The following is a 25,147-nucleotide window of genomic DNA, read 5'->3' as shown; positions in this document are numbered from 1 at the left end:
GTTTTCTAACTTCACCATTAACTCCACCATTCCCTGTGCATTTATTACTTGGCATTCTATGATACAGAAGAGTTGTCCCTTCTCCCATATTTATTTATATTGGTATGGACTCATGGATTCTCACATTTTTCAAAAGGTTATAATCCATTACTATCATTATACATTTTGATACTCAAATTATTCCAGATTTGTCCAGTAAAAGCCCCTTCAACTGGATTGTGTATCCTTTCAATATGTCACCATCCTTTTCTGAGCACTTCCTTATTTTCTGACGCAAGATGATGTTCTAGGCTCAACTTGTATATTGTTAAGTCATCTGCCTAGCTTTTCTTAATCCTGGTAAGGTAATGTATATGCAGTCTGTTAGTGTTCTTACTATTATGGTATTTGAGGGTGAGTTAATTTATTTCCTAACAATCTCATACTGCTTCTAGCTCCAAAATTCTGATTCCGATTCTAGAAGATATTCCTACTAACTCTCTTCCTTTTATGTTCTGTAGGTAACTGTGGAGCTTGTTATAGATAACAAGGATTTCACTGGTGTCAGTATGAAGTTAAATAGCAGTACCCAACATACCCCACTTTGTGCTCTTACAAGTCCAGATAAGACACTGCCAGAACCTAGCCAACATGTTACCTGTACCGAAAATCCACAGAACCTAAATCAAATTCAAGAAGAAATGATAAAGAAAGTGCAGAATTTGGTGCTCCCCACCCCAAAGTCACCAAGCCCTGTAGCACCAAATCCTTCAATCTCCATGACTGTGCCAGCCTCTCATGTTTTGGTAAATCAGATAAATGGGTCACCAAGAGAGAATGCATTGCTGTTGCATGTGCTGTTGATGGTGCCAGATGGGAAAGATTTCATTACTGGAGAATCTGAGAAACAACCACCATGCAATGTTTATTTAAATTGCAAACTCTTCAGCACAGAGGAAGTCATCAGATCTGTCATCGCATGGGGCACAACAAAACCAGTCTTTAACTTTTCTCAGGTAACTTTGTATATGTCTTAACATTCCATATCCATTAGGGATGAGGGGGGCAGTAATGGGGGAAAGCAAGAAAAATATGTTTCCCAAATCATAAATCCATTGTAAAATCTAAAATGTTCAGACTGGGGAGAGACTTTTATAATTATCTGGTTTGTAGATCCAGTCCCACTATTGGATGGGAACAGGAAGAGACATTGTGAACATTTAAAAACTTTTTGTGTCTATTTCCTTCTGTGCTGTCTCAGTTGTATGGTTTCCCACTATTACTTTTGCCTGAATTCTGAGTTCTGTTCCTTTCTGCTGCTTCTAGGACTTTGATCAGTTAAACTTCCCACTTTCTTTTCTGTTTCTCCAGTCTCTAATTTTTTTACTTATTTTTCTTCAATCTCATTTATTTCTGCACTTATTTCAATACTCACCTTACTTGATTTCTCAGTGGAATTTGATGCTAGTGTGTAAGTTGTTTCCTTTCTTGATTTTTGTAAATCTATCCTCTTATTTTCTTCCTGATTCAACAGCTGTTCCTTTTCAGTCATCAGGCCAATAGGAAAACTAGGAAAAGAGTTGTGACCCCAACACTTCTCCCTTTCTCTTACTTTTAATTATTAGTGTTCCTTTCCATTACTCTGTCCTTGGCATTCTCCCAAACTAACCCTCTTTTTCTCAATGGTTGCAACATCTACTCCCATAGCTTCATTTGTATGAAGATGATTTTCAAATCCACACTTCTGTGTAGGCCAGGCATTTCCCTCTAGTTTCAGATCTCTATGACTAACCCCCTGCTGGTCATCACCACCCAAATGTCTCAAAAGTACTTTCTATGTGGCACCTAATATGTCAGCTGGCATATTGCAGATATTCAGTAAAAATGTGTAAATGGAAGAAGGAAGTCAAATGTGTCCAAATCTGAATTTATTATTCCTTCCAAATTTGCTCCTCTTCCTCCTGTCTGCCATAATTCATATTATAATTCACTCAGAAACTCAAGCAGAACCTAAAAGTTGTCCTTGAGTCTTACATAATGATTCACCAAGTTCAGTAGATTCTGCAAACTTTATCTCCAGATTATATTATCTTACCGCCATTTCATTTCCACTTCTTCCATTCAGGACCTCACTCTCATTCCAGATAGCCTTCAGGCTGGCCTACCTGTTTCTGGTCTCTCCCTGTCCCTTCCTCTGTGAACCAACAGGAATGATCTTTCTAAAACACTAACCTGAATGTTTTGCTCCCTGCTTGAAACTCATAGCCTTCAGAATAAAGTCCAGATTCCTAGTTTGGACTACAAGACCCTTTAAGAACTGTCTGTACTTCTCTAGTCTCAACTTCAGTGACTCTTCTTTTCACACCAGATAGTCCAGTTATGCTCAGCTACTTGCATTTTCCTGAATATTCTCTTTTCCAACCTCGTGTCTTTCTCTGCGCTGTTCCTTCTGCTTTGAATTTCCTCTCAGCCTTAACAACTCCTATTAGACAGAGCTTTTTGTACTAGGTAATTCCTGCTTATCCTTAAGTTTAGGTCTGCTCTTTGCCAAAAGCTCTCTCTGAATGAAATCTCCCTGTTTGTAAGTTAGGTTGCTGTGCTTAAATTTTTTGGTTTCAGGGAACAGAAGTGTGCCCAGGACACTTATGTAATTGGACTTTCTTATATGGATGCAAAAGTAGCTCTGTTCCCACTCGCTGCTCTTCTGGTGTCTACCTCTCATCATGCCTTATATCATTTCTGGTTTCACCCTTTTTGCCTCTCGTGTTTTCTTTAAGTTTCTTCATTCATTCATCCTCTGCTGTTGTACTACAGCTTGGGTTCTTTCAAATTGGTGGGCCCTTGATTCCACCATCAATTTGACTGACCTGCTCTTGACTCCAAATTTCTAGTTCTCTTTGTGACTTTTCTCTGGAGTAATTTACACTGAAAATCTAGAAGAATAATTGGCCTTGCTATTTACCATGACACCACTTGGGCAGAACTTTTTGCACTAGGCCATACCACCCAACCAGTGGATTGGCTGCCCTATTGATTAGGTGCTCAACCGTTGTCTAGTCAGTAGCCATCTTTTTTTCAAAAACATCTGTCTCTCTGCATGGGTTTACAAATGAGTCATTTTGCCTTGGAAAGGAGCGGATGAACTTGGCAGACACCATGATTGACATGTCTGACAACTTTCTCTGCATCCCTGAAGCCCTATATATATGAGTTTTGTCATCAGAGAATTCATAACATTTTGTATTGGTTGGTCTCTAACATAAGACTATGGCTTCAGACTGAAGATACAGAGTGGGTTTTATTTTGATGTCATTGGCTCCTAGCACTGTGCATGGCACACAATAGACTTTTAGTGTTTGTTGAATAAAAGTATAAATTAATACTTTGTCTGAGATATGGGTTTTTGGTGTTGTTTTTTTGTTTGTTTGTTTTTTTGTTATTCCCCTCCCCAGGTGATTCCTGTCTCTCTGTCTTCCAAATACCTGGAAAGGCTTAAGAACAATGTGATGGTAATTGAAACATGGAACAAGGTGCAGAGCCCAGGACAGGACAAGCTGCTAGGGCTGGTGAAACTCCCTCTTCATCAGTTTTACATGTCATTCAAGTAAGTAGGACCCTTTGGAGTACTCTATTCTACATCTTTTAACTTTGTGAGAACTGAAGAGGAATATTTTTGGTTTGCAGACATGACCAGTCCAGTAATTCCTTGGAGGAACTTTCCTCAATTTCACCACAGTTACTACTCTTTCTCCTGTGTTTTAGCATTCTTACAGATACTGCTTTCCATGTTTCAGGCCCTCTGCTAAGAATCCTTACATATATCAAGTCACTTAATCCTCATTACAATTCTCTGAGGCAGGTAACTTTTATTTCCCCTATTTTATAGATGAGTTAACAGAGGCCCAGAGAAGTTATATAACTTGTTGTTTATATTGTAAGTAGTAGATCAGGGTTAGAACCCAGAGAGTCTGGCTCTGCAATCCACTCTTCTCACCAAGAAACTCAGCTGTCAAAGGCTATCACCTCACAAAACTAGTGGTTTACCTCGCAAAACTGATGGTTTATCTCTATCACAAAACTTTGGTATTGTTCACATCAACTACTTTCAAGATTTCTGTACTGAGTGTTGTCTTTCAGGCCTTCAGATCTGATTGCTATACCTTACTTATCACTGTACCAAACCTAGATGAGGTATTGATTTATCTGAAGGCTATTTCTTTCCTCAGTATAGACTGTTCATTTTTTGTTGTGATTCAGAGTACTGATTTTTAGTTATTTTAGCACTGATCTCTTTCCTGACAGCCTTCTCTTGGTTCTGTGTTTTAAATGCTGTATTTCACATCTTACGAAGAGCACCTTTGTGGGCACTTTCCCAGTGTGAGCCTTTCTATCATTCCTGGAGGTATTGTCATTATTCTGATTTTATAAATGAGGAAACTTGTCATTTGACTTGAAGATGGCAGCCTCTCTGGCTTTCTTTTCATCATCTGTAAAATGAGGGTGATAATAGATCCGCTTTCTCCCTCTTGAAGCAATTGTGAGGATTCAGTGAGAAAATAAATGGGTAAGCCTTTGGTGAACAGTTAAATATTTACATGATGGTAACACTGGAAAGCCTGGTCAGGCTAAGGAGTACTGCTGGATTCATGAATACCATTGTCAGCTCTAGGTATTTGGCTTTTTCCATTTTTTAGTTGTGATATTGGTCTGGGCTGGTTATTCCCCTTCCCTTCTCATTTCATTAGAGACATTCTTTGCTGAGAGACAGTAAAACAATAGTAGCTACCAATTACTAAGCTCTTATCATGTGGGTATTTTGTATTTGTTATCTCATTTTAGTCCTAACAACAGCCCTTTGATGGAAGTTTTATTAACTACATTTTACAGATGAGGAAACAAATGTAAAAAGTTATATTGATTATTTAGAGTCATACAGCAAGTAAGACCAATCTAAGATTCAGAATGGTATAATGAAGAGCATTTGGACTTTTTCTCATCTGTTAAGAGTGGATAATAGCAACCTTTGCAGTGTTGGAAGGACTATAGAAACTTTTATCAGGTGCTTACCATGAAGTAAGCACTCAGTAAATGGCAGATATTATTGGTAATATTATCCAAATGTTATCTGCTAATCTCCAAAATCCACACTTTTTCTAGTTGACCACACTGCCTACCTGTAAAATAATGCAATTCAGCAAACCTCTGCTGAGTTAGTGCTCAATCCCAGACACTGGGCTTGGGCCATGATGATACAAAGATAAGTTAGACATACTCCCTGCCTTCAAATTGCTACGTTTGGAACTTTTCTGCCTGGTCATTTTTATTTGCTGGACTATAGATAGAATCTTTTTTTTTTTTTTTTTTTTTTTTACTTTTCTAGTTGTAGATCCATTTTTAACAGACAGAGAAAATGACCCAAGAAAGAAATGAAGGAACTCTGTGACATGATTGATGATTGTTATTTTCTCATTCACAATTTCTCTCCCTTTAGAGATCCTAAGATTTCTCGCCTGCTGCTTGATGCTCAGTACCCAGTTGTTGCTGTCGACAGCTACATGCCTGTGATTGATGTATTCTCAGGACACCAAAACGGGAGACTTCGAGTCTTTTTAGCTATGGGTTCTTCAGATCAGATAATAGCACTACAGAGATTAAAGAATGAAGAAGAAACACTTCCTCCCTTCAACTCCAGGCCAGCTTATTTCCTGAACCAGCCATCTGTAGCATCTGTTGCTATGGTAGTGACTAAACAGTTGATTGTTTACAAAAACCATAATCTTATTTTAAGACATACAATGTGATATTTTGATAAATGTGTATGTTGTGAAATGATTACCACGATCAAGCTAATGTATCCATCATTTCACCTACTTACCTTTTGTGTATGTTTGGTGAGAACACTTAAGATCTACTGTCTTAGCAAATTTCAAGCATCATAATCTCATTTTATCTTGCACATTTTGGTGAAATCATTGCCCCAAATTCTTATTTCAGTAGTGAAAGGCTCAACAAAAGAATATACTTGCACTCCAGTGCTTGCTATAGATCAAAGGAATCATTAGTAGTTTTCTTTCACAGTTTAAATGGATATCTGTGTCCTTCTGAGGTTCTTGAATTTATACGAAAATGTAATTGGATAACCAGATCTTAATCCACTAATTTACTGACTTAATTGCCTTTTAAGAAAATTGGGACGAGCCTGAAACCATTCCCCAAAAAAGAGTCCTAAAAGAAAATAGCCTTGGGGAAAAAATTGGGAGTAGGAGTGGGAGAGTGACCCCAAATGTAAGCCAGCAAAATCTTACTCTTGATCAAATCGATTTTGGAAAGTTAAATGAAGTTCCTTGCTTTTCTACTAGTAACTTAAAAGCAGTTTGTACAGTGCGGTACAAGTGAGGAAGCACACTGACGTTCTTTATTATGTTTACTTCCCTAATAACTACATGAAGTGCGTCGTTGTCATTCTCTTTTTTAGATGATAAAACAGAGAATTGAAGAGGTTATATTACTTGTCCAGGATCACATAACTACAAGTGGGAGAATTGGTGTTCAGACACAGGTCTTCTGACACTGAGTCCACTATATCATGTCCTCCTGTATCTTTCATTTGATTTCTTTACTAGTGTAGCCAAGTCTCAGTCTCCATATCATTAAGTATGTTTTGTTTTTTAATCTGAATCTGAATGACAAATTTAATGTGTCTAGCAGAGAAAGAACTATTAGGAAAATGTCTATTGGTAGGTTATTGTTTATTAGGAACTCTAAGCTTTGCTCTTTCTAGTATATGTTAGTGTCTATCAACAGACAATGGTGGGAGTTTTTTTGTTTTGTTTTTTAATTTAAAAATGACAGAGGGAGAGGGTATAGTTCAAGTGGTAGAGCACATGCTTAGCATGCAGGAGAGCATGGGTTCAACTCCCAGTACCTCCATTTAAATAAACAAACAAACAAACAAACAAGCAAGCAAGCCTAATTACCTCCCCCAACAAAAAAATTAAAATGACATAAAAGCACAAATAAAAATGATCCATAATATTCCGAAGTCTTATGTAGGTGTTATATGGCCCTCACATCACAGTGTAGACTCAGATCTTTTATTCATACTGAAAGCTAGAAAATAATACTAAGAGCACAAAAGAAATCCTTAAGAGGTTAGATATCTACAAATACAGTTGTTTTTCCTTCTACATTCAGCGTCCCTCATCTAGTTCAGTGCCTGCAGAACTGAATTATTAAATTACTGTGTGAAATACTGTATGGCCAAATTAAACAGCTGCTGTAATTCTGAGTTTTTTTTTCCCCCGTATTTTTCTTTTCTGGGGAATCAAACTGCAAGTTTTCTGTTTCCCTAAGAAAGGTTTTTGAGCAGATACACTGACATACGCTTTTTGACTTCAAGGCAATCTTTGTTCCAAATTTTTTGCATTCGTAGTTAGAATACTAAAGCGTGTAAATCATGCAGTCTGATCCTTATCTGAATCCTGAATTCCCCTTTGAATATTTGCAATAATCAGTTATCTAGTGTCTGAAATAGAGGTCAAGAATATTGGCTCTGGAGTCATACTACCGAGTCAAACCCCAGTTCCACTGTTATTAGCTGTGCATGTCAAATTAGCTAATGTAAGCGAAGGGCTTAGTACAGTGCCTGGCTCATAGTAAGTAATAAATACATTATTAATTGTTATTAGTAGAAATACATTCAGTAACAGTATATTCACTACTTCCCCAAGTAGTCCTTATCATTAACAAACTGTCTCAATGTATTCCCAACTTCATTAAAAATAATAAGTAAATTGATCCCTGTTTGCTTCAAATATGTATTCTTTATCCTATGAAGGAAATAGCCTTCTTGGTGTACTAAGAAGAGCAGGTGTTAAATTTTAACAAATGCCTTTTTAGCATTTATTGAGATAGTCATTTTTTCTCCTTCCTCCATGAACGTACTAGATTACATTTCTGAATCCTGATATTGACCCAGTATCACAGTCTGGATTAAATCCTGCCTGATCTGATTACAGTGATCAGTTGTGAGATTTATATACAATGAAGATTAAGTACCCGTTTTAGTATCAGCTAATTAGTTGTGCTTATTTCTTCATCTGTTCTCAGACTTCAAAGAGAAGCAGAAATATTCTAAACAAGTTACTCTTTAAAGCTCACCAATGTCTCTTTCATTTAATAGGCAGGGGACCAAGGAAATGGATTGATGGAGCACCACTTTGATCTCCATGTAGACAAAGTTAAAGGGCTCACCCCTCTTCAAGCAACAGTCTGGGGAGAAGCAGATTGTTATGTCCAATACTACTTTCCAGTTCAAGACTCACAATCCAATGTGCTGAAAGGACCTGAGTTCCTTGAAAATGGTAGGTTTGGGAGATTGGGCCTTCTCATTCTTATGTGGCTCTTTTACTGAAGATACTTAGGAATATTTTTTTCCTGAGTGAGTTTTGTGTTCCTCAGTGTTTCTACTCTTACCTGGGCAGTACAGGAGCTAGTCTGAGTTTTTATTTTTCTTAAATTGTTTTTTGTGGCATTTTATTTTGATTTGATTTCAAATTTATGGAAAAATAAGCAAAAATCGTACAAAGAACTTCTGTATGCCCTTTACCTAGATCCAGCAATTATTTACATTTTGTCTCATTTTATATCATTTACAGACCTACTCACTCTTATCCTCTGTAAACATACAGTTTTATCCACAGTAGTTACATTCTACAAAGTTATAAAGAGCATGAGTTAAAGGGTTTTGAACCATTACTCCTGGGGAATACATGTACATACCATATCGCACATAGATCATAATCTTAAATCCTAAAACGACTTATCCTGGTAGATTCTGTTTGCTTTATTTTACAGAAGAGAGAACGAGGTTCAGAGTGTCAGTGACTGAGGCTGCCCCACTAACACGTGCCAAGGTTGGCATTCAAACCCTGTCCCGCTGGCCCCCGTACCAGAGCTTCTGCACTTTGTTGCACTGCGCCTTACCAGCTCTGTCTTCTGCTTATCTCTGAGAGCTAAAACAAGAAGGCAGTGGGTCGCCCTGTTTGTTTAGTCTCAGCTGAGAGTGAGCAGGTTGGATGACTCAAATTTTTGCCATTCTGAGCATGTCTATGAATAACAGTGAAAGTGCTGCCAGTATTGGTTTTAAAGTTCAAATAAAGGACTTGTATCCAGAATATATAAAGAACTCTTACAAACCAATGATAAAAATTTGACAACCCAATTAAAAAATGGGCAAAGGATTGAAATAGAGATTTCTCTAAAGACATACAAAAGATCTTTGCACATGAAAAGATACTTAACATCATTATTTGGGGGATGAAGATTAAAACCACCACAAGATACCACTTCATACTCACTGAGTTGGCTATAATATTTTTAAAAAACTGATTAACAAGTGTTGATAAGGAAGTGAAGAAGTTGGAACTCTCACACATCGTCCACAAAGGGATCTCTTTCCTCTGTATTATCATAGCACCTTAGGGGACTATAGCTGCTAGGGAAATGGACCTTGGTAGGAGTAATGCAGTCAGAAGATACAGATTCTGGTTTCAGGTCCGTGGCTTACTAGCTTTGGGTTCACCATGTAATCTCAAGGTGTCCATATCCTCATCTGTGTAATAATAGTAATACCTGCTTTGTTTCTTTAACAGGAGTATTATGATGATAAAATTGAATAATACTGGATATTAACATATTGTCTTACTACATATAAAACACTAAATGATGTGTTGGATTATTCTGAAGTGCTTTTCTTTTCCAAAGGAATCACTCTGAAGCCTTTCAGATCTGCAACCACACTCTGTGTTCCAGATCCCATCTTTAATAGTGAGCACCATCACTCTCTTCTGTTGCCAGCTGAAGTTCCAGTGCAAAGGCTCCTACTCAGTGCCTTCTCTGCACGTGGGCTTGTGCCTGGAGGTGGAGTCCAGTTTGAAATCTGGTGCAGGTAGTGTGGAGAACCCATTCCTATGCCTAGGAAGAAAGGGCACAATCACTGAGCAACCCTTACCTTAATTAACCCAGATTGAATCGTGAGGAAGCTAAGAGGCCCCTTCTGCCCTGTTTAATATTATTTGGGTTTGATAGTGACGCTTGTCCAAATTTTACTGAAATCTGTTAAATTGTTAGGCTCTTGGGATTAGTTGTATCTTATACTTCTAACCACTACTTACATTTGGAAGGAAAGTTTTAGTTTCATCTCTTACTGTCACTCAAACGTATCAGTCACTTTTTTTCTGCTCCTTTTCCTGCCTTATATAGTTCAGACCCTGATCATATCATGCCTAAATTACTGGAACAGCCTCCTAACTGGTCTCCCCACTTCTAGACTCATTTCTTGCAATCTGTTCTTCCCACCACCGGAAGAGGAAGCCTTTGTAAAAGATAAATCCACTTATGTCACAGACTTTGGCAGATTTCCAGGGAAGATAATGGCATGAATACAGATGTTTAACCTCCCCCTTTGCATCACTACCTCCAAGAAACCAACTAAAATGACTAAGAGAACATAAATATAAAAGGAGAGGAAATAGCATCAGGATCAGAATTGAGAAGAGTACCATCTACTTGCCGGAAAGTTTTCCTAAATGCAGTCAGGTGAACATTAGGTTTGATTTACAACCTTGTAATGTGGGAATGGAATATTTTGACTTGAGGAGGAAATAGAGTAGATATTAACAGATCCTTATCACCCCTCCAAAATTGGGGGTTTGGCCTGAAGCCATAGAAGAAATTGGGACTGTTCCACTTAGAACCACTTGTGCTGCAGGATGGTTGCTTTTAGGAGTGGCTATGCCCAAAGGATCAAGCCAGATGCAGACTCATCAAACAGAAAGCCTGTGGGAAGCTGGGCTCGACACTGAACACAGTATAATTTATGAGTTCCCATAATGAACAGTAAATCTAGCCAGACATGACCATAGCTGTATACCACAAATACAGAACATAATGAACAGTAAATCTAGCCAGACATGACCGTAGCTGTATACCACAAATACAGAACAATCAGGTTCCAAAGAAAACTAGATACTGAAAGCTGATCCTTAGGGCAGAATAAATCATTCATCTGTCTAATTCTTCCAACTGATAGCTTTTGCTTTTGTGGCTTACAGGTACTATTATCCTAACGTGAGAGAACAGATGGTCGCCAGAGGAACCTTGCCATTATCAAGGCTCTGTGCCATTGTTACCATGCAGCACCGTAATGATGTGGAAATACAGACCTTTACTCTCCCTTTAACCCCCAGGCCCGAGAGGGGGAAAGATCAGAGGAACCAACCATCAGGTAACTGAAGATCAGTGCATCTTTCCCTTTCAGAGTCAATAGATGTAAATATCCCTTTTCTCTCTAAATTAATGATTCTTCACATTTTGTAGTACTTACCCTTTTAGGAATCTGATAAAAACTGTGAGACACTTTCTCTTAGAAAATGACTGTAAAATATACAGTGCAAATTTTTCATATAATTTTAGAGAATTCATAGTTCTATAGACTTTCTATATTAATGTTCTAAATTAATTTCACCTTTAACTTCCACAAGCATTTGATAAGCCCTTATGGTATAAATCCCAGTATTATATAGGTATACTCAGGGAATTATTATTCCAAGGCAGCATAATGTAGGATTGGTAGAAAGTACTCAGCATGAACTGGGAAATTCACTATAAAGGAGGAAGTTAGGATTTAAAGTTGAAAGGGATTCATTAGAATTTGGACTTTTGGATCATATCCTAATAGTTCCAGCAAGATAACCTATCCTCTAAATACATCATCAGTAACTAGAATTAGCCTCCTAAATCAAGTTGCTGTTGGTACTTGCTGGAGAGTGTATGCCCAAACAACAGGCTTTATCTTACTGTCTTTAAAATTGAGTAGTTCCTCCTGACCTTCACTGATCAGCTTGTTCTCTTGTTCCTTAAAGCTTTCCCTGGGCTGGGGGAAAAGCTTTCCTGAAATACAGTAGGAGAGTTTTTATAAAAAGATGGCATGTGAAGGTATTTCAAGTGGTGGTCGTAGCAGGAGATAATAATATATAATCGTAAGAACTTTTCAAAGTTTTAAAAAGAAGAAAGGTTAGATAAGACTCCATCTCAATTCTATAAAAATAACTGGGAGTTTAAAAAATCAGGGATTAACTTCTGTCTCTGATAGTTTTGTGATCTTGGCAAGCTGTGGAATCTCTGAGCTATAGTTTCTTGGATATAAAGTGAAAATAATAACTTCTGTTCTGCCTTTATTAATCCTCAAGTACAATAATGTAATGTGATTCTGACCACAGACAGATTGTTGCACTGCCAAGGCCCTTTATTGTTCATTAGGATTATCTTCTTCCTTCCTTCCTGACCAGGACTTGGGATTTGGTACAACAGAGGTTATTCCAACTGACTTTCTTATTTTGTCCTCATTCTTCAGGTTTACTGGATGTGGGGCTAAGGTACAGGCGTACTCCAAGGACAGCAGAGGGAATTCTTGCTGCCCAAGCTGTTTCCATCTCAGTCCAGATCATCAGAGCCTGTGGTCTGCAAGCAGCAGCCAAGTAAGTGCACCTTAGAAAAGCAGTTCTCAAACCAAACCTTTTCCACTGGGGTCCACATGATATTTGATGATCAAATAATGTGCAACTTTCTTGTATAAATTTCCAGTTTATTAACCACAACTCGACTCTTTTTTTTTCTCTTAAGAAAGCATATAAGAACATAAGTAAATAAATCACTTGCAAATTTTGCCATTTAACTGTTATTAACAACTTAGTTCCATGACCTTGTCCAGCAATTTTATCCTCTACCCTGCTTAACCACTTATTCCCACAGTCATGCCCTATGCCCTCAAACCAGGCCAGGACCAATCACTACAGCTCCTCCATAGTCTCAGGTTCAGTCTCTGAGTACCACCCCCAGTTTTTCTAGCTCATTCCCCTTTAGTCTGTTCTCAATACAGAAGCCAGTGATCTTATGAAAGCTTAAATCAGATCTTGACACACATCTGCTTAAAACCCAACAGTGCCTTTCCATCTCATTCAGAGTAAAAGCCAGAGTCCTTAAAATGTCTGTAAGACCCCACATGATCTGATCCCATTATCTGTAATGACCTCATCTCCTCCTGCTAGTTGCGCTCTGCTTACTCCACTCCAGCCACTGGCTTTCTTACTGCTTCTGAACACACCAAGCTCATTTCCTCCTCAGGGCATTTGTCTTGCTGTAATCTCTGCCTGGAACACTGTCCCTATATATAAACAGCATGGCCCTCTCTTGCCTCCTTAGGGTCTTTGCTCATTTTGCTCTCTACTTGGATGTTCTTCCTCCTTTTGTCCACTAAACAAACTTCTATTTTCTTTCGAGATTTTCCAGTCTTCCTCTATATCTCCGTACATATAGATAGAATTGGTGCTTTGTGCTTTGTCTATTAGCACCTTAGTTGCAGTACATATCACTCTATTTCAATTATTTGCTTACATGAGTTGTCCTCCATTAGGCTGTGAGTTCCTTGAGACGCAGACTCTGCCTGAACTCCTCTCTGTCCCCACCGCATAGCACAGTTCTAGCAGATTACAGGTGCCCAGTGAGAAGGAGAACTAGATCACCATCCTGTGGCAGACTGGCTCACTTTGGACATGAGTTCAAGAAAGAAGCAAGGGCTTCTTAACTTTTTATTTTGTTACAATTTAGAGTCAGATTGTTTACCTCTAACTTCATGGTCGCTGAATAACTAATAGAATTATTGTCCTGTGAGATTAGACACTGAAGCAGCTGGTGAAATGTTCAGTCTAATTAATAATTTTCCTCACTAAATTCTCCAAATACACTTTTTCAATAATTGCCTGAGAACATCTTAGTGTTTATGAGATACCAGGGCAGTTTTTTAATCATGTCCTTTCACATATTCAAACTTTTGATGGTATCTCATTGTCAGTAGCAGTGGTCTCCTAATTTTAATTGTACATTCCTATTAATAAAAAAAGTGGCACATCCTCCTAAATATGTGTATACTTATTCATGTATAAATCATTTTCATGTACTATTATACTAATATATACATTATAAAATTTATCATAGAGTGGTAAAACTTTAATACATGAGATAACAATTCTAGAAGTTTTAATATTTTCTTCATAATCCCAGATAGTTTACCCTGTGGACCCTCTGGGCTGTACTCATTCCACTTTAGGGTACTGGTTCACAGGGTAAGGTCCAACCTCCTTGCTCAACTTGGCATTCAACACCCTTCAAAATATCTTAATCTGAGTCTGTTTCTATTTTGTAAATGAGTTTGTTTTTGTCTTTCTTTTTAGATTCCACATGTAAGTGATATCATATGGTATTTTTCTTTCTTTTTCTGGCTTACTTCACTTAGAATGACAGAAAACAAACTTATGGTTACCGGTGGGGAAAGAGGGTGAGAAGGGGTAAGTTGGGAGTTCAAGATTTGCAGATACTAATATATATAAAATAGATAAACAACAAGTTCATACTGTATAGCACAGGGAACTATATTCAATATCTTGTAGTAACTTATAGTGAAAAAGAATATGAAAGCAAATATACGTATGTTCATGTATGACTGAAGCATTATGCTGTACACCAGAAATTGACACAACATTGTGAAAGAAGAGTAGGAGTTACCACAATGCCCAAAAGCTGAAAATTTTTCCAGTCAAAGAGAAGAACATAAGCAAAGGCAATGGAGTCATAAAACATGTGTATATGGAGTGGCTGTTCTGAGTAAGACCCAGCCCAGGTCAGAATTCTAACATATGGTGTTAACTACTATTTAATCGACAGAAAAGGACTTGGAATTTTGATACTTAGCAGATCTGAGAGAGACTGAATAATAGATAAGAAACTCAACAGTTTCTCTGGGGACTCCTGGGGAAAATCAGATTGGATGGCAGGCATTTTGTTGTAAGTCCCACATCTGGTCTGTGTTGCAGTTTCAAGAAAGAAGGGCAGGAAGCTTGGCCAAGTACAGTGGAGTGTCCTCGTAGTGTCACTCTAGTGGGCAGATGAATGTTGCCTCCCCCATACACGTACACTGTGATATCTAGATTACTAAGAAAACACATTGTGGCAGCACTGCCAAAAGCCCAGGTAGGAAACATGTAGTTGGTTAGTGTTCTGGATGGCCTCATGGAAATGGTGATGTCTTCTAGGCAGTCAAGCTGATTTCTGATATCACCTCCTTCTGATTCCCACCCTTTTCCCCTACAGTGCTTTGGCTGAACAGGAACCTGCTCTACAGTTTGGCGCCACAGTTGGGGTCAATGCCTTTGTCACCACTCATCTGTCCTTCCTGCCTAAGGGAGAACAGCGTCAGACCCGCCCTGTGGCCTGTTCCTTCTGCCCTGAGTTTTCCCATCACAGTGAATTCTCATGTAACTTGGTAACTCAGCACTGCAGTGGAGAGGCTTGTTTCCTGGCAGAGCTGTTGGAGTTTGCAGAAGTTACTTTTGCTGTTTATCATGAAGATACCAAGTCAGGTGAGCACCAGATGACTCACAGTCAGAATTTAAAAGGGCTCTGTTTTGAATGGTACAGCCCTTCCTAGGAGATATGTGCTGAGGTCTTTAGGGATGAGGAGTTATATTCTCTGAAACTTACTTCTGCAGGATGTAGCAAAAATAGAATATATATTGAGTGGTTTCAAGAGAATGTAGAGAGAGATACAGCAGATGTGTCAGGATATTAGTTGGCAAATCTAGGTGAAGGGTATATAGGAGGTCTTTGTAATATTCTTGTGACTTTTTTGAATGCCTAAATTTTTCAAAATAAAATGATTTAAGTATATGTATACATATATACATACGATTAATGGTTTAACTAAAATGAGAGGGCATTCAAATTTTGACTGGAGCAAGACTTCCAAAACTGAAATTCACTGAGTATAAATGGAGGCTTATATGGATATTTTTATTGTAAACCTAAGTGCTTTGGTTAATAGATTGCCAAATGATTTCTGTTCTTTTGTTTTTTTTTTAAACAGCCAGTGATATAACCAGTATCCACTCATTCAAAGATTATCTGCTTGGAGTAGTAAAGATTCCAACAAAAGAGCTGCTGATCAAGAGATCTGGTAGGGATCCTGGATTATCACTTTAATTTATAACCTTACCCTCTTCCATTCACAAGAGATCATCTTGTCTAGCTTTCTTGAAAGATATGCAGAAGAAAACATGGCCACTTAACATATGCTTCTGAATTCTCCCAAATACTTCAAAAGTTTTCTCAAAGCATTTTAAATCCTTTCCTAATCATTTCAAAGGTCTCTAATAAAGCAAAGAAGCTCAAAATATTGTATTGTCATCTTACTTTAGGAAAGATGGATGATCCTATGTATAATAAGGCAATACGCATTGCATTATTTCATACTCAGTAAAATATTTCCTCAGATCTTGTTTGAGCCTCATGTTAACCCTTACTGACAGGGATACAGGATTATTTTCATTTTACAGATGAGAAAACTTGCTCACAGAGGTTAAGTGATTTGCCAAAACCACACAGCTTAGGTAGTAGAGTAGTGGAAGTCAAATCCAGATTCACCCATTCTTTTTCATTATACTCTCCTCTCTCACAAAAGAAGGAATAAGGGTATGAGGTAAAGGCCCAAAAGAAGGAACAAGAAGTCTGGAAATATTGGTTCTATCCTACTTTCTACTAGCTCAGTGACATTGACAAAGTGACCTTGATCTCTCTGAGCCCCAGTTTTCTTATCAATTGATAGAGATTGTTAATCCTGACAAGTCCACAAGGTAGGAATCCATGAAATAGGATATATGAAGTACCTGACACATGATAGATAGTCAGTAAATGTTAGTTTTCCTTCTCTTGCCCATCTTCCTCCCTAGGATTGTGTAATCTAGTTTCCAAAGTTATATCACACATCTCCTAAGTATGTGAATTGAAATTTGAGCAGTACTCTAATGAACAGGTACTATGTGCCTACCAGAGAGAAGTCTCTACAACTTGATGCAGGGTTCAGATCTCACTTCTGTCACTAACTGTGACCTGGAACAACTCACTTCATCTCTCAGATCCATAGTTCCCTCATCTGTAAATATGGAGATAATAGGATCTTTGCAAGATTATTGAAGCAGTTAGTGAAATTATACACATGAAAGATCTTTACACAGGGCTGGGCACATAGGACACCTCAGTTTCCTTCCTTTTCAAATTTAATACAGAATTTGTCAGGGATCAGGCACCATCTGAGGAATCTCATCTCTACAAATTAAATTTAACCCCTTGGAAATAAACCTTTTAAATAATTTGGGACATATCATTTGTCTTTATATTCAAAACTATTCTAAAGTGACTATTCTATTTTGTTTCTTTCTACCAATAATCTCAACTATAGAATCACAGAGCAAAACGAATGATCTAAACCAGTAGTTCTTAAGTGCTGAAATGGTGTGAAATTTTTTGTGTATTTGTGTGTTTTTCTAAGGATAACTTTCACTAGAGCCAAAGGGGCCTGTAACCAAAAAATGTTAAAAACCACTAATATTTGAAAGTAAATTAATACCCGGTGATGAGAATTTACTAAAGCTAAAGCCATAGGTTCTTAGACTGACTAAGTTGAAAGGAGTCTTAGAGATCAGCCTCCTCATTTTACAGATGAAAACTTGGAAGGCTCAGAAAAATTAAATACCTTTTCCAAAAGTCATACCACCTTAGGTGACCTTTGGCAAATTAATCTCAATAAATCTAAATCTTCTTATCTATAACCTAAATTAATAAAATCTATCTTAGAAAATTGCTATGAATATTATACCAATCCACAATCTGTTTTACATAATTGTGAAAACCAAAAAGCTTAAAAAATGACAGGTTTTTTATTAACTCATTAAACAGCCAATTCTGACCTCAACTGACATGAGACCATTTAGTCTTTATTTGCTGACTTAGGCCATTACCTGATTGTATACAGTTTTATTGAAGCACCTTGTGCCCATTCGTTTGCATATTGTCTGTGTCCACTTTCTCACTACAACAGCACATTGGAGTAGTTGCAACAAAGACCATATGGCCCAGAAGACTAAAATATTTACTATCTGGCCTTTTACAAAATAAATTTACCAATCCCTGACTTACGTGATCACTGACAAGTACATAATACTCGGTTTATGTACCACATTGCCTTTCTAAAATCTGAAAATTTTTAAACTCAGAAATAAATCTTGCCCTAAGAGTTTCAGATAAGATATTATAAACTTATAATAGGTGGAGTGTAGACTTCAAAGCCAACTAGACCTGAGTTCAAATCCTATCTCTGCTACCTGGTAGCTGTAATAACTTGGGCAGGTCTCTGAGCTTCCATTTTCTCATCTGTAAAATAAGGATCATTATCACATTTAATCCTCAGAACTTCACAGGGTTATCAGGAGAATTAAATGAAGTACTATATATAAAGCATAAGAGAATTTCTGATACATAGTAGATCCTCAGTAACAAGTAGCTATTACTTTAAATTGTTGTTTTGAAATCTAGTGCCTGGTCATTGGTGTGTGTTGACGAAGTGGCGGTTCCCTTGGTAAAAGACCCAGGACTAGACCCCAGATTTCCTGACTTCTTGTCCCATGCCTTCTCTGTTGTACTCATAGCACCATAATAGTATTTCACACTTTTTTATTTTCTTCCAAAGTTCTTCCAAAACCGTTATCTTCTTTGACAGTCATAATAACTTTGTCTGATAGGCAAGATCAGCACTAATTTTCCCATTTGTCAGGTAAGGAAATGAAGCGGAAAGAAATTAATGGCTTACCCAGACTGAACTACTAGTTTGGTGCTGAGCCAAGGAGAGAATACAGGTCTTCCAACTCCTAGCCTTTGTTCTTCCACCTGATCTAATTGTCTTTCAGTGGTCAGATGAAACAAACTCCATGCACTGTGGGTGTATGTTTTCTGTTCTGTCTTGGGTCAGGTTGATGATGGCTCTGGGTTGGAAAGTGGATAAATCTTTTTACTTTTTAAACAATCGTTGAAAATCTTCCTTTTCTCTCATAAGGGATCACAGGATGGTATCCTATCATTTTACCAGAAGAGGGGGCCCTGCCTCACGGCTTGGAGCTCATGCAGAAGATTGTAGGTGGTCTGGAGCTTTCAGTTTCCTTCACCCATCCTGGAGACAGAGAGCGAGTGTTAGAAGCTGCTGAGCTATTGGGCTGGAGCTTTGAGAATAATCTGAAGGATCTTGTCAAGATGGATGGAGATGAGCCAGCCACCATCACCATCTCCACGCCAAGGCTGTGGCTGCCTATCCATTGTGTGCTACTTGCTGGCCAGAGGCACATTCATAAGAATACATATTGCTACCTCCGCTACAAGCTGTATGATCATGAAGGCTTTTGGACCCCTCTCAAGAAGCCTAAGGAATCTACAAACAAAAAGCAGGTCATGGTTACTTTCAAGGCATCCAAGAGAGCAGAAGTCCCTAGGAGCCCATCACTGCTTTGGTACTTCAGAGAGGAGAGGTTAGAGATCCAAGTGTGGCGGGCTTATGGCAATGACAGTGTGGAGAGGCCCCACCAGACAGACAGCTGGATTGGCTCAGCCTATGTGGACCTGGCCAGACTTGGGGAGAGGTCAGCAAGGACACTAACTGTCAGTGGTAAGTAATGGCTCAGAGACCAGCCTCAGCTTTTGTGGTTTGAGCACCTGCTGTTCTATGGCATGCATTATATAAGACACCCTCTCAGACACTATTTTATTTGATCCTGTAAGCAATCCTTTGAGATAGGTATCAAACCCATTTTTCAGTCATGAAAATGGATACTCCAAGAGGTTGGGTAACTACCGAGGGTCACATGCTAGAAAGTGTTCTTAAATTATTGCATTTTGAAAGATTAATAGTAATTTAGTAATGTTTCTTGTAACTAAAGAGATTTCAGAAAGAAAGACGTCTGCTGGCTGCTTTAAAAAGGGCATTATCTAGTGATAGTATATCTTAGTGGGGTCACCACAGATCTAAGAACTGCCTCTGAACTTTGTAGCTTTAGAGTACATCCAAATTCATCAGATTTTTGCACTTTAACATAGTGCCTTGTATGCAGTCAGTTAATATGTGTAAAATAAAAATGAGTGAACTTAGGGAACTACCTTTAGTCACATGTATGAGAGACTATATGATAACCTAGAATGTTAGTTTTTTAAATACATTGAAAAGCATACTTGCTAATGAGATTAGGTTATCCTTTCTCTCTGGTCAGCACATCTTGGAATAATAAAATCTACATGGTAATAAACTGGTTCACAAGGCAGAAAGGAAAAAGGTAACATTTTGCAGGTGGCAGTAAGGGTGCTTTTCTTTCAAACATTTGTTCGGTACCTGATATATGTACTTGGCCCTGGGATTCGAGATGAGTAAGAAATAGTCAATGAGCTTATAGTCTAAGGGGAGAGTAGAGTAATAAATAAACTACTTTACAGTGAAGCAGAAGAACTAAGAAAAAGTTATTCTCAGTGGCACTTTGAGAGCACAGGGACACAGCATCTCTTTGATTCAAGGACGATATCTCAGTGGAAGTGATGCTTGACCCACGTTTCAAAGGATTTAGGAATAAGTCAACAAAAGGGGGAAACAAGTGTTTTCTAAATAGGGAACAGCATGGGTGAAGGCACAGAGGCAGGAAGCAGTTTGGTACATTTTAGGCACTGTCAGTAATTTAGTAGTGCTGGATTTCAGGATACATAGGTGATGGGAGATGAAGCTAGAGAGGTGGCTGCAATACTGTTGTTCATGGCCTTGTCTAAGCAGGAGAGTTTGGACTCTTTCTGAGAGCTATACAAAGCTACTATAATGGGTTCTGAATAGAAGAGTGGCATAGCTTTGCATTCTGAAAAAATAAGTTTGGCAACTATAGCATAGAATGAATTGGAGATGGCCAGACTAGATTCTTCAAAAAAAAAAAATTATTTACTCATCTTAACATTCCTGTAAAGTTAGTTGTTATTTCCCCGACTATACAGTTGAAGAAACTGAGTCCCAACCCTATTTTAGCTCTGTTAGCCTTGTGCTCTGACCCTGCTGTTGAGAAGATGGCCCAAGATAAAGAAGGAGGACCGCGTATCTGGGTGATCATCCCAGATTATCTCTGGACCCAGCAGGTGTAATTCTGGCTCTCCTAAGCACTCATCAAATGCTATGTGCCCTGTTTTATCTGGGCTGGCCTAGAGTCACTTCAGAGAGACTGCAGAAAAAGTCCTTGAAGTGTGTAAAGCTCACTTGAACTTTAAGTTTATAAAGACAGGCTTTTAAGTTCACTTTGCTGAAGAAAGTAGGTTTGGGATACCAATATAGATTTAAGGATCAGACTCAAGCACAAACACCTCTTTTTGTGGAGTGATACCAAAGGGAGTATTTAACTTTTCAGATTGTTCATTTTCCTCATACTTTTCCACATCTTACCAGTCTAAGCTTTTTATTCCTCTTGTAAAAGGGCCTTGTACAAAGCATGGCATTTGATGTGTTTGTTGAATGAGCCAGTGAGTTCATCTAATCATCCATCCAACCTTCCTTCCAAGTACTGTAAGTGTGTTGAGGATAAGAATTTAATTGTATGGCTTTTGGGTATCTTCCCATCTATGATTTGCTCATTTTTTTCGTTTGTGATAATCATAATGATCTGTATGTTACATTGGAAGAAAACAGTTTAATTTACCTCAAAAGAGGAAAAGACTGGAGAAGTTCCATCTTATTGCCATCTGTGAATCGATTGAGTCCATTTCCCTGAATTGAAATGAGTGTAATGAAGCAAACTTCGAGATTCTGAAGGAACTATAGTGCCTTCTGCTTTATAAATAAAATCTCATTTTAATATCCAGCAAACCAAAAAAAGTTTAAATCCCTGGGTTTAAATCTGCCACTTACTGGAAAAGTCATCTTGGCAGGTTACTTTACCCCTCTGAGATTCTGGCGCATGAGAAATACTCAACAAATATCAATTCCCTTACTTTTCTTTCTTCTACTACAACCTCCTACTTCCCTTCCAAATGATCTTCAGGGCTGCTGCCTGGACCTATGTAGTTGGTGAAATGGGCTAAGTTGAGCACTAGGACAGCTTCCCGAGGAGAAGGCCCAAGAACAGGAGCTAGTAGGACATGTGGAAAAGAAGACAGGCCACTCCTGATTTCATCAGATCTTAAACTTTTAAGAGGCTTCAGAAGTCATTAAGTCTAGTTGCCCCTCCAGCACATGAGTTCCCTCTACAGCAGCTCTGCTTGGTAGTCATTCAGCTTTGGCCTGAAATCAGAGCTCTCGCTGCTTTCCATTATTGTAGATAGTGGTGGGGATGGCGAACGCAGTAAAAATTCTCACAGTGTGTATAACTTCATAGTTTCTTTTGCAGATTGGTATATTAGGGCCTATAGTTGCTCTGCCAAAGGAGACAGGGCCACAAGCACCCTCAGAGAGCATCTCCTCCAAGGTTAGAGTGAGTTCTTGGTTCCTGCTTGCCTAGTCTTGTTCTCCTCTGTCTTCTTGCAGGTGTGTATCCTCTGTTTGGACGAAATGCTTCCAACCTCTTAGGAGCTGCCTTGCGAGTTCATGTGGTTTTTTCCTCTCTTTCTTCACACCCTGGGCCCACTCATGAGCTGGACTCCATGGACTGCAGCAGCCACAGTGAGTCTGAGCAGTTCCCCAGAGGAAATGATGAGATCCAGCTCTCTCCACCACATGGCCACCAGAATTCTCCAGCCTCTACCAAGGTCCCCTGTAACAGCACCACAGCTGAAGTCTGCCCAGCCCAGGAGGGTCCTACCGAGTTGGATGGAACTTTTGCAGTCAGCATCCTGGTAGAAAGAGCAATGCACTTGAGCTTGAAAGGTATGCTCTGTTCACTTATCCAGAAATAGGTATCTGACTCTGCAGGCTATGGTCCTGTCTTCACAAATCTTTCTAATAATGACAGGGTCTGGAAGAACTATTAATCATCTTAATAATTATTGTATTTCTCAAGACTAAAGGTTTAAGCAACATGAAAGCCTTTCTGAACCTGAGTGGGCCTTTTCAGTTATCCTAATTTCGCATGTCATAAATTCCTCAGTCCAGAAACCTGAGTATCAACTTAGATTCTTCTCTTTTCTTTATCCACCATCAAATCATCAGATCCATTCATTGTTCCATCTCTTAAATGTCTCTTAGATCTCTGCCTTCTTCTCCATTCCTACCAACTCAAGCCCTCTTTATTACCTACCCAAGGCTAAGGATTCTTAACACTGGGTCCATAAACTGCCAAGGGATCCAAGGATAAAAGTCAGAGTAGGTGAACTTGGATGGGAAAATAGTTACATTTTATTCTTATTAACCTCAAACTAAAATTTAGCATTTCCTCCAATTGTGAACGTAGGCAATAGACAGTAGTAATATTAACAGTGCCTGTGATGTTGTCAACAATAGAAATCATAGGTATTTTCATATCATATTTTAATTACTGCAGATATCTTGGAATATTTATACCTATAATTACTTCAAAATTACAGTAGTTATTAAACCTATAATTAAGTCTTGTTATGATTAATGAAGCACACATATTAATATATCACAGTTTTTTAGTGTTTTGATAATATGCCAGTATGATTTGATTTCTTTGTAATCCTATGTATTTTACACTGTGCATTTTTAAAAGTCAGTATTAAAAGATGAGGCCCATAGACCTCATCAGACAACCAAAGAACCCCTGCCATACTTTTATTCGACCTTGTAATCTCTCCTGAAATTTTCCCTTTGCTGTCACCCTTCTCTTTTGCCTGTCTTAATTCCTCCTCCTCTCTCAAGAGTCAGCTCAACCATCACCATTTACCAGAGTTTCCCTGACAAAAAGGTCCCCTCCTTTTTGCTCTTCTAGCACTTTTGCCCTCTTTATTATAGCATATATCACATGTCCTAAAATTGTTTGTATGCTTTACTTCTCCATTAAGTAGGTGCTGTTTAAGAGCAAAGACTTTATCTGATTCATTCATTCATTCATTTATTCATTCAGCAACAAAACTTATGTAGTATTTGCTATGTGCGGAACTGTCCGTGGTGCTGGGAATAAAGCAGTGAACAAGCAGACAAAAATAGTGCCCTTGTGGTGCTTACCTTCTTGTAGGAATGTATTCAACCCTGTATTCCCGGCCAGTAAATTATGTGTGTGTGTGACCTTGAGCAAATTATTCTGTCTTGAATTTCTCATTTGTCAGTGGCTATGATTAATAGTTCTGAGTTGTGCGATGGCTGTGAGAGTCAGAAAACCATAAGGTCTCAAATATATGTCTTTTGATTTGGCCTCCCTACTTGGCTCCTGTCAATTCGGTGTTGCTTCAGTTTTTGCTTTGTACCCTTATTACTTTGGAACAGAAACAAAACTCATACTCCATAGTATCTGTTGTTTGTCTTTCATTCCTATTTCTCCCCATACACACTACCAACAGACATTACTTTCAGGATTGTAAGCTTCCACAAAGACCCAGAGGTTCTTATCCTTCTCACAACCTTTGTGTATCAGAGACCTTAAAACATTCTATCTCAGGACAAAGTTTTCATGTACAATCTTGCTTTGCTGTGTTAGAGATTCTGAGATCCTGTATGAGTCACAAAATTGGGAAATAGTTTTTGCTTTTTACTGCCCTACCAAAGCAGTCCATTTGTGACAAGTCTGATATGTAAAAACTGGATTTTTTAAAAAGAGAAAAATCAGTAGATGAATGAGTTTAAGGAAAGCACAAAAAAAAAACTTTTATTTTTGCAAGAGTTATTTTGGTGTTTTGTTTTTGCATTGAAAATGAAATTTAAGGTGCAAAAATAATTTATGTTCCATTTTAGGGGTGCCCCCCATATTGCAAAAAGCAAAATATACTTGTAACTTTTCAGTTAGACAGTGAGTTACATTTTTTAAATATGGCTTCACAAGGTAATTGACAATAATTTATTGAGCATCTCCTTGTGCCAAATTCTATTCTCATTTTTGTACATTAATTATCTCATTTAATCCTTAACCACAACTGGGGTTATAGTAAGAGCAGATTACAGTACATACCCACTTTCCAAATGAGAAAACTGAAGCTCAGAAAGGTAAAATGAGTTGAATTACACGGTTAATAAGCTCTACAGAACTGAAATTTGAATCCAGCTAGGTTTGGACCTGAAGCCCATGCTCTTTCCTTTATACCATGCTGCTTCTCAGATATGAGATAC

The 25,147-nt window shown here is 38.2% G+C and overlaps 1 protein-coding gene across 4 annotated transcripts in view; it reads left to right on the top strand.

Annotated features, from left to right (window-relative positions):
- The window catches only part of C2CD3 (C2 domain containing 3 centriole elongation regulator), a 107,933-nt gene that overhangs the window by 43,505 nt on the left and 39,281 nt on the right, over positions 1-25,147 (top strand). For all 4 annotated transcript variants that reach the window (XR_004323351.1, XM_032489333.1, XM_032489334.1 and 1 more), the window contains 11 exons: positions 501-995; positions 3,432-3,583; positions 5,471-5,717; positions 8,162-8,342; positions 9,745-9,928; positions 11,094-11,266; positions 12,395-12,518; positions 15,187-15,455; positions 15,959-16,048; positions 18,980-19,582; positions 22,457-22,795. Coding sequence is in view for 3 of the 4 variants with exons in the window: in XM_032489333.1 (XP_032345224.1) it covers positions 501-995; positions 3,432-3,583; positions 5,471-5,717; positions 8,162-8,342; positions 9,745-9,928; positions 11,094-11,266; positions 12,395-12,518; positions 15,187-15,455; positions 15,959-16,048; positions 18,980-19,582; positions 22,457-22,795 (2,857 nt within the window). In the remaining variant the exon portion in view is untranslated. The remainder of the gene's footprint in view (positions 1-500; positions 996-3,431; positions 3,584-5,470; positions 5,718-8,161; positions 8,343-9,744; positions 9,929-11,093; positions 11,267-12,394; positions 12,519-15,186; positions 15,456-15,958; positions 16,049-18,979; positions 19,583-22,456; positions 22,796-25,147) is intronic.

This window comes from Camelus ferus, chromosome 10 (genome assembly GCF_009834535.1).
Source record: "Camelus ferus isolate YT-003-E chromosome 10, BCGSAC_Cfer_1.0, whole genome shotgun sequence".
Taxonomy (NCBI): Eukaryota; Metazoa; Chordata; class Mammalia; order Artiodactyla; family Camelidae; genus Camelus; species Camelus ferus.
This window is presented reverse-complemented; position numbering and strand designations above follow the sequence as displayed.